At 60.5% G+C, this 13468-nt stretch overlaps 3 protein-coding genes across 10 annotated transcripts; all 3 read left to right on the forward strand.

Moving 5' to 3' along the window:
- Positions 1-2: 2 nt before the first annotated feature.
- Positions 3-3037, forward strand: LOC104054467 (receptor activity-modifying protein 1-like). Of its 6 annotated transcripts, none has more exons than XM_054088079.1 (4): positions 3-530; positions 1129-1273; positions 1558-1699; positions 1807-2803. In XM_054088079.1, exons 2-4 carry the CDS (start codon positions 1198-1200, stop codon positions 2132-2134), a joined length of 546 nt encoding a protein of 181 aa, XP_053944054.1. In that variant the 5' UTR covers positions 3-530; positions 1129-1197; the 3' UTR covers positions 2135-2803. The 6 variants fall into 6 exon arrangements, with proteins under 6 accessions (XP_053944054.1, XP_053944053.1, XP_053944051.1 ...); XM_054088078.1 differs by having other exon boundaries at positions 1247-1273; XM_054088077.1 differs by lacking the exon at positions 3-530 and adding an exon at positions 557-1076 and having other exon boundaries at positions 1210-1273.
- A 191-nt stretch (positions 3038-3228) lies between these two features.
- Positions 3229-6901, forward strand: RAMP2 (receptor activity modifying protein 2). 3 transcript variants are annotated; one of them, XM_054088081.1, is made up of 5 exons: positions 3229-3360; positions 3496-3646; positions 4657-4767; positions 5072-5174; positions 6441-6900. In XM_054088081.1, the coding sequence occupies exons 2-5, from the start codon at positions 3586-3588 to the stop codon at positions 6694-6696; spliced, it is 531 nt and encodes a 176-aa protein (XP_053944056.1). In that variant the 5' UTR covers positions 3229-3360; positions 3496-3585; the 3' UTR covers positions 6697-6900. The 3 variants fall into 3 exon arrangements, with proteins under 3 accessions (XP_053944056.1, XP_053944057.1, XP_009553673.2); XM_054088082.1 differs by having other exon boundaries at positions 3233-3360; positions 3568-3646; positions 6441-6901; XM_009555378.2 differs by lacking the exon at positions 3229-3360 and having other exon boundaries at positions 3377-3646.
- A 951-nt stretch (positions 6902-7852) lies between these two features.
- VPS25 (vacuolar protein sorting 25 homolog) lies at positions 7853-13079 on the forward strand. Its single transcript, XM_054088083.1, has 6 exons — positions 7853-7981; positions 8224-8369; positions 9175-9228; positions 9539-9627; positions 10133-10208; positions 10751-13079. Exons 1-6 carry the CDS (start codon positions 7935-7937, stop codon positions 10861-10863), a joined length of 525 nt encoding a protein of 174 aa, XP_053944058.1. The 5' UTR covers positions 7853-7934; the 3' UTR covers positions 10864-13079.
- Positions 13080-13468: the final 389 nt, after the last annotated feature.

Genomic DNA, 13468 nt, shown 5'->3' on the forward strand with positions numbered 1-13468 from the left:
GAACCGGGGCCGCCCGGGTCTGCCCCCGGCGGGGCGCTCTGTGCCCCCGCACGATCCGGGCGGCCCCGTTTGAGCCCGCAGAGCCCCGCCCAGCGGCGGGGAATGGGCACACCCGGCGGCCCCCAGCCCGGTGCCCGGTTCCGTCTCCCGCGGGCTCTCCCCGAGCCGGTCCCGTGGGGAGCCTTTGGGGCAGCGCCCGTCCCCTCGCGGCGCCGGGCAGGAAGGGGCTGGCGGCGGCGGCTTTCCTGCCCGGGGGGCCCGTCCTTCCCCCTCCGTCCCCGCCCGGGTGACCGCAGGGGACGAACAGGGCAACCGGTGCCCGCATCCCGCATCCCGCATCCCGATGGAACTGTGCTGAGTCAGGCGAGGCGGGAGCCTATGTGTGTGTGTATCCCCGCCCCTATCCCGGGCTCGGCACCGGGATAAATCCCAAGGAGCAGCCCCAGCCCCACCGCAGCGGTCCCGGCGGTGGAGGATGCTCCTCGGGATGCGGCTTCACTGCCTTCTGCTCCTCCCTCTGCTCCAGCGGGGTAAGGGCAGCCCTCGGCCACTGGGGCTGCACGGAGGCCACCGGGGTTCTGGCACAGGGTCTGGTCCACGGCCCGTCTGTCCCCTCCATCCCAGCCCACGGGCAGCTCCCCTGGCCCCTCCTGGCCTTCCCTTACGGGATGCTCTGGGCAGGATTTGTCTGGTGCTTCCCTGCCCACGGGATTGGTCTTTACTCACAAACCACTCTGCCCCAGTTGCAAGGGCTGAGGCAGAGCCAGGAGCCTCCTGCTCCCTTTCCTCAGCCCCATCATCTCTGCTGTGCTCAGGATGGGGAGGGAGAAGGGGTCCCGGCATAGTGGGACCACCCTGAATCAAGCCCTGATGCCAGCTGGGCACTGGGGCTGTCCCAACCAGCACCAGTTGGGTACTGGATCTGTCCCAACACCAGTTCGGCACTCGGCACTGGGGCTATAATGACACCAGCCGGGCACTGGGACTATCCCAGCCCCCGCAGTGCAGCCCTGGCCCCCCATGTCTCCTTGCTGCAGGGCACGGGGATGCTGAGTATGGGGACCTCGAGGATGAAGGTAAGACGCTGGTGCCATTGTCCCAGCATGGCTCTGTCTCCGACTGCCACAGTGTCACCGTGGCTATGGGCTCTGCTGCTGGTGAAGGTGACATCTGCACCCCTTGGGGACAGAGCCCTGCATGGTCCTGCAGGTCCTGCCAGCACCAACAGTGCCATCTGTCCTTCCAGGTCTCTACCTGTACCTGGATGAGGACGGTGAGTAGAGCTGCCCTCCTGTCCTCCCCATCCACCTCCAGGCTCGGTGTGCCTGGCGTTGTCTCTGCTGCGGCCTGCAAGAACCCCGGTCCCACCTTGGCTGAGCCCATGAGTCCCCAGCATGGGACCCCCAGGACCACATACGGAGCTCCTGGTCCACGCTGGGCAGAGCTGAGCGAGTTCCCCAGGGGTGACCCCAAGCAGCCCCCCTCCCCCCCAAACCATGCCATGGGGGGAGAGCTGGGAGCAGGGCAGCATCCCATGGTCTGGACGGTGCTACACAGAGCTGCCAGAGGTTCTGGAGGGGCCGGCCCACTGCCAGGACACCTACCAGGACTGGATCTCCCTCTACTGCTGGGTCCCCTTCCACGCCACCCTCATGGCCATCCCTGAGAGCAGCCGCTGTCGCTGGGAACAGATCAGCAGGTGAGGCGGTGTCAGCCCTGGTGGTGTCTAATCCATGCTTGGAGCAGGGCCGTGTGGTGGAGGTGTCCCTGTGCTGGCAAACCAGCCTCACAGCATCCTCTCCACAGCCCCTACAGTGAGCTCTCCGGCTGCACCCAGCTGCTGGCCCAGCTGCTCTCCTGCCCCTGGACTGGTGATGTCCTCGACGCGTTCTTCCTGCAGGTCCACACCGAATACTTCAGCAACTGCACGGGGACCGAGCTGCCTGTGCTGGGTGGGCTGTCCCCTGGGATGGCCGTGGTGGCAGCCGTGGGGCTCGGCTGCCTTGTGCCTCTCGTGGCTGCCCTCACGCTCCGCGGAGCCCAGAAAGGGGCTCAAACCGCTGTGTGCTGCTGCCCCTGTGACCGCAGGGAGCTGCCAACAGCCCCCTTCCCTCCCAGCCCTGGGAATTCGTGAGCAGGACGAGTGGGCTGAGGGTGAGGAGGACAGGGCAGAGGGGGACAGGGGCTCTGGGTGTCTCATGGCATGGAGGGAGGCTTGGCACAGGACTCTGGATGGGATGGGAAAGCATCGGGAGAAGGGTCCCAGGCACGGGGGTTCTGATCCTGCATGGGCTGAGCCTCTTCATTGGCACCTGAGATGCCATCCTGGGAGGGAGCTCCAAGCCTTGGCCGGCAGTAACCATCCCATCCCTGTCCATCCCATCCCTCTGCATCCCCTCTGGACGCCCCAGGAGGGGAGAGGCCATCCCAGCGCCGGGGCTGTGCTGAGATCACTGGGTGTCTCCCTGGCAGAGGCTCCCACCGCCCAGCCAGAGGCTCCAGCTGCTCCAACAAAGACTGGGGGCTCCAGCCCTGTAGCCCCCAGAGAGCAGGGACCTGATGGCTTCCAGATGTGGCTGCTCGCCCACCAAAGGTCCCATGGTGCCCCGGAGCGGTGGCTGCCGCAGCTCAGGGTGGGTCAGGCAGCTCTGCCAGGATGTTTGCCGGGGAGCGTGAAGCCCGGCAAAATTGCCTTTCGGCAGCAGGGAGGGTCCCTCCGAGCTGTGCTTCATCACGCTCCGATTCACGCTCTGCACGTCCCGTGGGTGGCTGTTAAAGGGAAAGCTTTGGGCTCGCCTTCTGCTCTGGGTCAGAGGTGAAATGAGCTCGCTTGGCCTCAACCCTGTCCTCGAGTGGGAACATCGCAAACCCACGGGGCTGAGATCCTTCTTGGCAGTGCTGCTCTGCAGGGAGATGTGGGTCCCATCAGTGGGAGCTGTGCCAGGAGTGAGGGGCTCCGGGCAGGCGCCAGGCTGGGTGGTGCAGAAGGAAGGCGTCGCAGCTGAAGACCAGAGACGTTGGCCAAGTCTCTGCCCTTTCCTCCCTGCTGTGTTGGCTTCGCATTCATGGGCAGATCATGCCACCACCACCGCCCAGGTGCCCAGGAGATCCGAGAGCTGTGGGTTTGGGGCTGTGTGTCCTCTTGCCACCTCTATGCCCAGGCGGTAGCGTCTGTCCGGGGGGGACGTTACACTTCTCGGTCCACTCCCCCCGGCTGCCGGGCTGCCTGCCCTCCACGCAGGAGACGAGGGATTTCACAACCCAGCCCAGACAGGATTAAAGAGAAATACACAAGTAAACAAATAGCGGCCTCGTAAAACTGGACGTGCTGCGAGGGAAGCGGAGCCTCTGGGTTGCCGGGTGAGGCGTGGGGTGCCGGGGTGCGGGAGTGATGCCCACGGAAGCCAGCACCGTGCTGGGTGGCAGCAGGGTCCTGCCGGGAGAGCTGCTTTAAAGCAGTGCTGAGCAATCTCATTTTTCACACGTCTCCTGTAGTCAAACTGCCCCTGTCAGAGGAAAGGAGTTGCTTCCTGTTATTTCCATTGAAATCCTTGTCCCGCTCGTTAGCCGGCAGGCTTTGGCAGGATGGCACCGCGGGCGCAGAAGGGCTCTGGCCGGCTCTTCCAAGGGCTCCTGCTGCTCTGGGGTAAGTGCGCAGGGAGCGGGGCTGCGGATGCCGGCAGCAGGAGGTTCTGTGCCTCACACCATGCTGCCCTCCCACCCGTGGGGCCCGGGGCTGGGGTCTCGCACAGCCTGGCCAACTGCCCACCCCAGCATGGGGCCAGCTTGGCAGCACCGAGGGTGGTTGGGGTGGTGGCAGGCAGGCAACAGGCACTGTGGGGTGTCCTCTGTCACACTCGTCCCCAATCTTCTTGAGGATGAGCCACAAGAGTGGTTGGGGAGCCCTGCGAAGCCGTAGGCTGGGTTAGGAACCGTGACGCCCCCGGGGTGGATGGGGCCGTTGGGGACAGAGATGCGGACAGGGTGGGCTGCCCTCACCGCAGCCACTGTGCCAGCCCAGGAGCACCCCATGGCCGGTCTCTGGCCATGCCGGAACTCCCCATGAGTGGCCCAGTCATAGCCCACCATGTGACTGGTATCGCTGCCCATGCCATGAACCCTTGGCTGAGGGTGGAAGATTGCCAGGACAGTTCCCTCGGTCCAGCGGGCGAGCGGCTGGCAGGGTAGAAGAGGGATATGCTGCACACCCAGGACAGGCTGTGCTGGGTGTGGGGCAGATGGTGGGTGGAGGGGCTCTCCGGCAGTACTGGGCTGCGGCCAATGCTTCCTCTTCCTGCCCCAGCCCTGTCCGGCTGCAACGCAGCTGCCCAGGGCGATAGGGTGGCCCCTACGCTGGCTCCCCAGGAGCATGGGGCATGGCTCGCTCCGGTGCTGAGCTCCACGGCCCAGGGTTCGCAGCTCCCAGACAGCCCCAAGGAAGCCTTGTGCAGCTGCCCACAGCCTGGCTGGCCCCTGCCCCACAGCCCCTGCCCATACCGGGGGCTGGATGCCCTGGCCCCACTGCATGCTAGACAGCGTGGTTGCCTGCACCCCAAATGCCAGCTGCAGAGGCCCCCAAGGGACACCCAAAACAAGTTTTCTCCTGCCAGAGCAGCCCTGTCAGCTCCTGCTGACCCTATCCCCTCCCCTCTGCAGCGTTCCTGGGGACCGGGCTCTGCCATGCGGGCACTGAGACCAAAGGATTTGGCCAGGATGGCAGGACGAGCCCACCCGTGGCCAAGATCAACTGGACCGTCCAACTCATCGGTGAGTGCTGGGGTTTGGCAAGGGCTGACCATGACCTGGACGGGGTCAGCTCTGCTCTGACCCTTTTCTCCTGGCCACATGCTCTCTGTCTGTCCCCAAAATAGCTGGGCTGTGCCGCAGACACCCCCCCCCGGCACCGGCCACAATGGGGGCAGCTGGCAGCAGCCTGTCTTGCATTTGGGCATCACCCTGGGGCTGCTGGGGGTCCCAGTCCCCCACCCCACCACACCTGGGGACACCTCTGGGTGCCAGGCAGCCCCGCATGGACCAGCAGGGACACAGTGTCTGCGTTGTTCCCCTGCAGAGGAGATGTACAGCAACATCACGGAGAAGTGCTGGGAGTTCTTCGTTGACCTCATGAGTAACGTGACAGCGTCGGAGCTCTGTGAGTGGAAAGTCATCAGCAGGTAAGGCCGGGGCAGTGGGATGGACAGTCATGTGGCAGCATGGGTCAGGTGGCTCTGAGCGGCTCCAGGGACATCTCCGGCTGGGGAAGTGGCATATGGGGACCCTTTGAGGCAGCCATTGCCCCATCCATCCAAGAACAAGTCCTCCGAGGAGTGGCTGAGGGACCTGTTGAGCCTGGAGAGGAGGAGGCTGAGGGGAGACCTCATCGCTGTTTACAGCTGATTGAAAGGAGGTTGTAGTGAGGTGGGTGTTGGTCTCTTCTCCCAAGCGACAGGTGATAATGAGAGAAAATGTCCTCAAGTTGCCCTCAGGGCAGCTTCAGATTAAACATTAGGAAAAATTTCTTCACCAAAAGTGTTCTCAGGCCCTGGCAGAGGCTGCCCAGGGAGGTGGAGGAATTCACATCCATGGAGGGGTCTAAAATATGGGTAGATGAAGTGCTTAAGGATATGATTTAGTAGTGGGCAGGTACAATTGGGCTTGATGGTCTTTTCCAGCCTAGAGATTCTATGATCCCCATGGAGCAAGCTCCAAGGGTGGTAGAGAGCATCTGAGGGAGGCAGAACTGGCTGTGCCGATAGCCACCGGCTCCTGGAGAGAGTGACCCAGCACCTGCGTGTGTGGGGCTGGCTGTGGTGTAGGGCAACCCCTGAGTAACCTGGGGAGGTGGGTGACCTGGAGAGGTCAATTCTGGGCCCCTCACTACAAGAGGGATGTTGAGGCTCTGGAGTGTGTCCAGAGAAGAGCAACGAAGCTGGTGAGGGGCTGGAGAACAAGGGTTACGAGGAGCGGCTGAGAGAGCTGGGGGTGTTCAGCCTGGAGAAGAGGAGGCTGAGGGGAGACCTTATTGCTCTCTCCAACTGCCTGAAAGGAGGTTGTGGAGAGGAGGGAGCTGGGCTCTTCTCCCAAGGGACAGAGGACAGGACAAGGGGGAATGGCCTCAAGTTGCACCAGGGGAGGGTCAGGCTGGACACCAGGAAAAAAATTTTCACAGAAAGGGTGATCAGGCCCTGACAGACACTGCCCAGGGAGGGTGTGGAGTCCCCATCCCTGGAGGGGTTTAAAAGATGGGCAGATGAGGTGCTCAGGGACATGGTTTAGTGTCAGACAGGAATGGTTGGACTCAATGATCCAAGAGGTCTTTTCCAACCTGGTGATTCCATGACTCTGTCCTGAGCTGGGGGGACACAGGGCCGTACCTCTGGTGTCCTACAGCTGCCAGGAGCCCCGTGCCCATGTCCCCCTCCCCACGGCTCTCTCCACAGACCCTACAGCTTGCTGCAGGCCTGCCTGGAGGACTGGGCTGACCGCCTGCGCTACGGTTACCCCAACGCGCTGGCCGAGCAGTACATCTTCCAGAGCCACCATCGCTACTTCCACAACTGCACCCTGGAACACCAGGCCTACTTTGACCCTCCCGAGGATGTGCTGCTGGCCATGATCATCGCCCCCATCTGCCTTATCCCCTTCCTGGTCACTCTGGTCATCTGGCGTAGCAAGGATGGAAAGGCACAGCCCTAGCGCCATGGCCTGGGCCCCCTCACAGGCTGCGGCTAGCACAAAGTGGCCAGTGGTGGCCCTATGGGTCCTCGGTGCTGTCCCACAACTCCCACCTCCCTGGGGCTGGGGGGGGGTCCTGGGGTTTACTGGCTGCCAGTGGTGCCTCCCACCCTGTCCCACTACCGGCCCCATGGCTGGGGATTAAATGTTTCTCACCCCACGCCTGGTGCTGGTTCTCCTGCTGTAGGCACTGAGCCCGCACCGCTGTATGAGGAGCAGGGGGCACCGGGCGGGGGGGCGTGGCTTTGAGGGGCAGTGCTCTGAGGGGTGGGCATTGGGAGGTGGGGCTTCATAACTGATGGGGCGGGACTTCGAGGGGCGGGGCCTCACGGGGGGCGGGCCAGGCTTCAGGGAGGGATGGAGATCTGTGGAGGCCTTTGAAGGGGCGGAGCTTAGAGGGGCGGGTTCTACAGGGGGCGGGGCTTAGAGGGGCCTGGAGGGCACAACTGAGGGGGCGGGGCATCGGGAGGTGGGGCTGTGGGAGGAAGCAGCAGGGCCATGAGGGGGCGGAGCCTCGAGGGGCGGGATTGAGATGGGCGGGGCTTCAGGAGGTGGGACAGTGGGCTATGAGGGCCGGGGCTTCGTGACTGGTGGGGGTCCAAGGGGCGAGGCTTTCTGAGGATGAAGCTGTGACATAGGGCTGTGAGGGGCAGACCTATGAGGGGGCGTGGCCTCACAAGGATGGGGAAGGCCTTCAGACAGTGATGAAATCCGAGGGGCGGGGCTAAGTGAGGGCGGAGCTTGAATAGAGGGCGGGGCTATGTGGGGTTGTCTGGGTGAAGGATTGGGTTGATGATGGGTGGGGCTTGGCGAAGGGGCAGGACTTCATGCAGTGATGGGAATCTGAGGAAGTGGGGCTCGGCGAGGGGCTTGGTGAGGGGCGAGGTTTGGGGCAGGGCTTTGATTGGGCGTGGCTTAGTGAGGGGCGTGTCCTGTGGAAAGGGCGCGGTCGGACTGGGGGCGTGGCTTTGGTGCCGGGTTCAGCTTGGTGAAGGCGGACCCGAGGGGTGTGGCTGGGGGGCGGGCGGGGCCTAAAGGGGGCGGGGCCTGTCTCAGAGGAGCGCAGCCTCGATGGAGTGGGCTCAGTGTGGTGGGCGGGGCTTCTAGGAGGCGTGGCCTGCTGATTGGGCTGTGCGGGGGGCGGGGCTTGGTGAGGGCGGGCCGGAAGGGGCGCGCGCGCGGCGGTTCCGGTGGCGGCGATGAGCTTCGCGTGGCCCTGGCAGTACAACTTCCCGCCCTTCTTCACGTGAGTAGGAGACCGAGACTGGGACGGGGGAGCAGGATCAGGGGGAGCGGGACCGGGAGGAGCGGGGATGCGGGGAACAGGACCGGAGACTGAGAGGAGAGCTGGGGTGCGGGACCGGAGCACCGGGATCGGGAGGACCAGGAGCAGGAGTGGGGGCGGCAGGACTGGAGGGAGTAGATCTGGGTGCTGATGCCCCCACGGAGCCGCCCGGCCCTGTTCCCGGCGCTGACCGAGCCCCGCAGGTTGCAGCCCAACGGGGAGACCCGGCAGAAGCAGCTCTCGGCCTGGTGTGCCTTGGCCCTCGCCTACAGCCAGCGGCACCGGCTGCCCGCTATGACGGTGCGGGAGGCCCAGGAGAGCCCGCTCTTCGCCAACCACCGCCTGCAGCGTATCCTTCGGGCGCCCCCGTGTCACCCCCTGCCCGGTGCCCTCTTACGCTCTCCCGCCATGCCCTTCCTTGGTGCCACCACTCCTGTCCGGTGACCCCTCTCTCTTTGCTGCCCCACCCAACACTCCTTCTCCCCCACCCTTCTTCCCATGCCCCCTGAATCGTCCCCCTCAATGCCGCTGCTCCATCTTTCTTGGTGCCCCCATTCTCTCTCCCCTCCTGCTCCTCCTGGTGCCCCCGTGCCCTCTCCCCTCCTGCTCCCCCTGGTGTCCCCTGTGCTCTCTGCCCTCCTGCTTCCCCTGATGCCCCCTTGCCCTTTCCCCTTCTGCTCCTCCTGATGCTCCCGTGCCTTCTCCCCTCCTGCTCCTGCTGATGCCCCTGCCCCTCTCCCCTCCTGCTCCTCCTGGTGTCCCCATGCTCCCTCCCCTCCTGCTCCTCCTGATGCCCCTGTGCCTTCTCCCCTCCTGCTCCTCCTGGTGTCCCCATGCTCCCTCCTCTCCTGCTCCTCCTGGTGCACCTGTGCTCTCTCCCCTCAACCCACCTAGTGTCCCTGCTGCCCTCCCAGTGCCTCTGTGCCCCTGCCCCTCTCCATCTATTGTGTCTACAACCCTACCCTGCTCCTGACCTCGTTCGCCCATGCTGTCTTCTCCTCGATCCCTTGTCCTCCCCTTAACTCTGATGCCCCCTGATGCTCTCTCGTTGCCCCTGTCCCCATGTCCTCCCCTCTCTGCCTGGTGCCCCCTGACCACCACCCCGGCCCCTCTTCCCCCCTCACCCAGTGAGCGCCTCCTTAACCCCTGCCCAGGGAAGCTGCCACTAGAAGCCATCCAGGTGGTGCTGGAAGAGCTCCGTAAGAACGGTGGGTCCATCTGTCTGTCTGTCTATCCCATGGCTGGTGCCTGAGCCGTAGTGAGCGGGGAGGAAGGGTGGGAGCCATGGGTGGGTCCGTCCCACTGTGGGAGCCACACCGCTTCCCAGCCAGGGTGGGAGGAAAAATGGGGCTGGAGAGGGAAATTATTTCCTGCACGCATAGAGATGTTTCAGTTGCTGATGGGGAGGGCAGGGCAGGTCCCAGGGCATCATGTCAAGCACATGCCTTGAAATCTGTGGGTCTCCTTGTCACTGTGCGTTTGTGCTCTGATTAAATATCTTTTTGCTGTTGATTTTAGGGAACCTGGAATGGTTAGATAAGAACAAAACCAGTTTTCTGATCATGTGGAGAAGACCAGAAGAGTGGGGGAAGCTCATCTATCAGTGGGTGAGAACGCACGCACTGTCTCCCTGCACGCTGGGTTTTCTGTAACCGGGAATTCAGGTGCTGCTGGTCAAACAGACCACTGGAGTGTCCTGCTCTTGCTTCCTCATGGCTTTTAACTTCTGCTTCCATTTCTGTCTGTTGCAGAGAAGCGTAGAGGTGTTAACAGCTTTGCTCTAAGCTGAAGTTTGAGCTGTGGATGCACAGTCATCCGTTCCTGCTGCAGCTGCTCCCTAGTGAGGCCAGAGCAGCGTTGCTGCGTTGCCTTCATACAGCACAAGTCCTTATTACAAAACACATGGGCAGAAAGAGCAGAGGGGCAGGGAAAGGAATCATCTTAGTTTTCTTAGGTGTCATTTCTTGACTCCCCAGTGTCCCAGAGCTTTTCCAGGATATTTTCACTCATTGAGTGCTGTCTGCGTTCCATTTCGCTTGCGCTGAGATGTATGAGAGATTATGCTGTTAAATCACACAGGTGAGATTTGCTGTATTGCTTTTATGTTTCCAGGTATCGAAGAACGGCTTGACTAACTCCGTATTCACGCTGTATGAATTAGCCAGTGGAGATGACACAGAGAATGAAGGTAGTGGTGTGTTCTGGAGTGGGTTTTCGGAGCATGCTTGATTTGAGCGCATAAACAGTTGATTCTCAGATTAGAGTTTAGTAGATTAACTATGTTAAAATTGCTTATGCTAATTCATAGCAATCAGAGCAGCATTTGACAGTGCTGAAGGCTTTTTTACTCCTTTGCCTGAACGTCTCCCTTTGTTATCACTGTTTGCGTTTTAAGCCGCCAGCCGCCCTCGTGCCCAGCTCTGTGTCTGGCCTGAGGTGCGGGGTGGTTTGTTGTTATGCCGAGCGTCTGCGCTGCCTCTGAGACCGCCGTGACTCATTCCTTTCTGTCTGTTGACCTTCAGGCTTTATTCCTGATGCAGGAATGTAGTGATGAGCCTGTCGGGGTAGCCGTGACTCTGGATTTGCTGTAGCGTTATGGCACCAGAGTCTGAAAGGTGCTCCTCAGAGCCCTCTGCTTCGCTGCCACCAGTCCCTGGCCCTTGTAAGCCCTTTTGTTTTCTCACGTGAGTTTTACTTTTCCCATTGATGGAGATCTCTGTCCTTTTCTAGAGTTCCATGGCTTGGATGAAACTATGCTGCTCCGTGCCCTGCAAGCTTTGCAACAAGAACACAAAGCTGAAATTATCACGCTGGACGATGGCCGAGGTGTGAAGTTCTTCTGATAGGAGCCCCTTCCCATCTTCCTTGGCTGCCAAGGCAGTTCTGGCTGTGAAGGTTCGCTATCCTGGCCTGGATTCAAGCCATAACTGCAAGCAGCTGCACGCTTGGGATTTCCTGGGACACGGAGAACCTGCAAAGCCTTCTAAAGACATGACTTCTTAGAAATATTCAGAGATCCCCTGTCTGTCTTTTCTTCTTGTTGATCATGTTTGAGAGGCTAAAGCTGCTCTAGGCAGTTCTGAGAGGGACAACTAGGAAATGAAATAACGGGACTGCTCCTTTTGCCGATCCCTGCTCCTCTGAAGGCGATGGAGCAGTCTCAGCTGGCTGGTGGGGCTTGGCCTCAAAGGGCACCTCCTTCCCTCCTGCCAGCCGCACACTGGGGCTCTGCAGTCCCCACTGCGTTGCCAGGCAGGGTGAAAGCAAGCACAAGGACCTGTCTGTCACAGCTGGGCTCTGTAGAAGACCCCGATGGAAGAGTGGTACGTCCTTGCTGTGGAGTAGGCTGTGCAGCCTGATGGAGCTGGATGCCCAGGAACTGATCTGAAGTAGTTAAAACAAGATGTATTTATACACCAGCCTGAGTGTTTTCGTCTATCTGTATTTTTCCATCAGAAACAAAACCAGCATACCAGATTCTTACCCTTCAGCCACAATTCCTTAGCCTGACTTCCTTCCTTGCTGTACCAGGTGAACACGGCAATGTGCCGGTGAGAGTGCGCCTGCCGAGCCCCACACCGAAAAAGTGAAAAAGTGCTTTTTTTTACATGCCAGAGCCACAAACTGTGCGGGCCCATCCTTATAGCAACATTCACTTTTATTTTCCCTGTGCAATCCTCTGGAAGGAGATGGATTTGTTGCAGAGGTGTTGCTCTGCACAGCAGCGGCTTTTGGAGGCTATGGCTGAGTTAGTAGATTCTCAGTGCTGATATTCAATTGTAGAATGGGTTGGAAAGGACCTCAAAGCCCATCCAGTTCCAACCCGTGCCATGGGCAGGGACACCTCCCACTGGATCCAGTTGCTCCAAGCCACATCCAACCTGGCCTGGAACCCCTCCGGGGATGGGGCAGCCACCGCTGCTCTGGGCAACCTGGGCCAGGTTATATGAAGTACAACCAACTTGTCTGGAACTGTGACCCCAGGACAGTTTTTGACTCAATAAATCGGGAATCACTGACCAGGGTAAGCTGGGCAGCTGTGGCGGGGAAGGATGACGCCTCTTCCGTTCTTTGCTCGAGCATTCAGTGCTTGCAGGCAGAGGGAGGCTACTGCACTGGGGTGACCTTCGATCAGACCCAATGTAGTTGTTCTCAGGATCCTGGCAGGTTTTAGCCATCTGTCCCCAGCCAGAGCGGAGCAGCTTGTCCTGCTGGTCCGGCCTCTGGAGGACACTCATCACTGGTCCAGCCGCAGTGCTGCTGACAGCCCTCATCAACAGTCGGCAATTTTTAGTGTGGACAAAATGCTGGAGTCCAGGTTGAGGTTGTGGAGCTGTGAAATGTCACTATTTCCTTTTTTTTAGCGGTAACCCATTGACCTGAACTTGGTAGAATGGATCTGGGCATGTCGCTTTGGAGTTGCAGCTGGAGGCTGGAGATCAGGGTTGCACTCTACGCCAATGGCTGCGGTGCTGTGGAGGAGTTCCCATGTGCCAGCGTTTCTCTGCTGGAGAGAGGCACTAGTGCGCTCGTGCCGAGTCACTAACGAACTGGGCTAACGTGGTCTCTGATACTTTCTGGAGACCATCATCCTTACGAACCCTGAGACTCGTGTGAGCAAATGGGACGGTGTAGCCTGCGGTGAGCCTGCCAGTGCTGCCACAGCCCGGGGTGGCCAAGGTTGGCCTCACATCCTCTGCTCTCCGGTAACCTGTTCTGACACCGGGCTGAGTCCCCACCCGAGCTGCCAGGTCTGGAGACAGAGGATGGAAAGATCTTGAGCTGCTGGAGTGTGTCCAGAGAAGGGCAACAGACTTGTTTAAGGGTGTAGAAACTGAGTCTTATTATGAGGAGTGGCTGAGGGACCTGGGGTTGTTTAGTCTGGGAAGAGGAGGTTGATGGGGGACCTCATTGCTCTCTGCAGCTCCCTGAAAGGAGGTTGTATCCAGGTGGGTGCTGGGCTCCCAAATAGCAAGTGATGGGATGAGGAAATGGCCTCAAGTTGTGCCAGGGGAGGTTCAGATTGGCTATTGGGGAAAAATTCTTTACTGAAAGAGTGGTGGAGTCTCCAACCCTGGAGGTGTTCAAAAAGCGTTGGACCGTAGCACTTCAGGACATGATTTAGTCAGCATGGGGGTGGGCTGACAGTTGGACTGGGTGAGCTTAGAAGTCTTTTGCAACCTCAAGGATTGTATGATGGAGAGGGCAGCTGCTGGGGATGGACGTGCTGGGGACGCAAAGAGCTGTCTTGGCCTCGGTGCCACCACACATCATCTCACCGGGGAGAGAGTGTTTCTGTGTTGGCTGTTCTGTGCCTGATGGTGTCTGCGCTTGATCCTGAGTAACAAGCCTTTAGCAGCCAGGCCTGGGATGTTTGTGTTCCTTGCTCTCCATAGGCGTGACGCAGACCTCTCGGCATTGTGTTCGAGTTCCATGTGCTGTTTGCAA

The sequence above is a fragment of the Cuculus canorus genome, chromosome 25, assembly GCF_017976375.1.
Source record: "Cuculus canorus isolate bCucCan1 chromosome 25, bCucCan1.pri, whole genome shotgun sequence".
NCBI classification, from domain to species: Eukaryota; Metazoa; Chordata; class Aves; order Cuculiformes; family Cuculidae; genus Cuculus; species Cuculus canorus.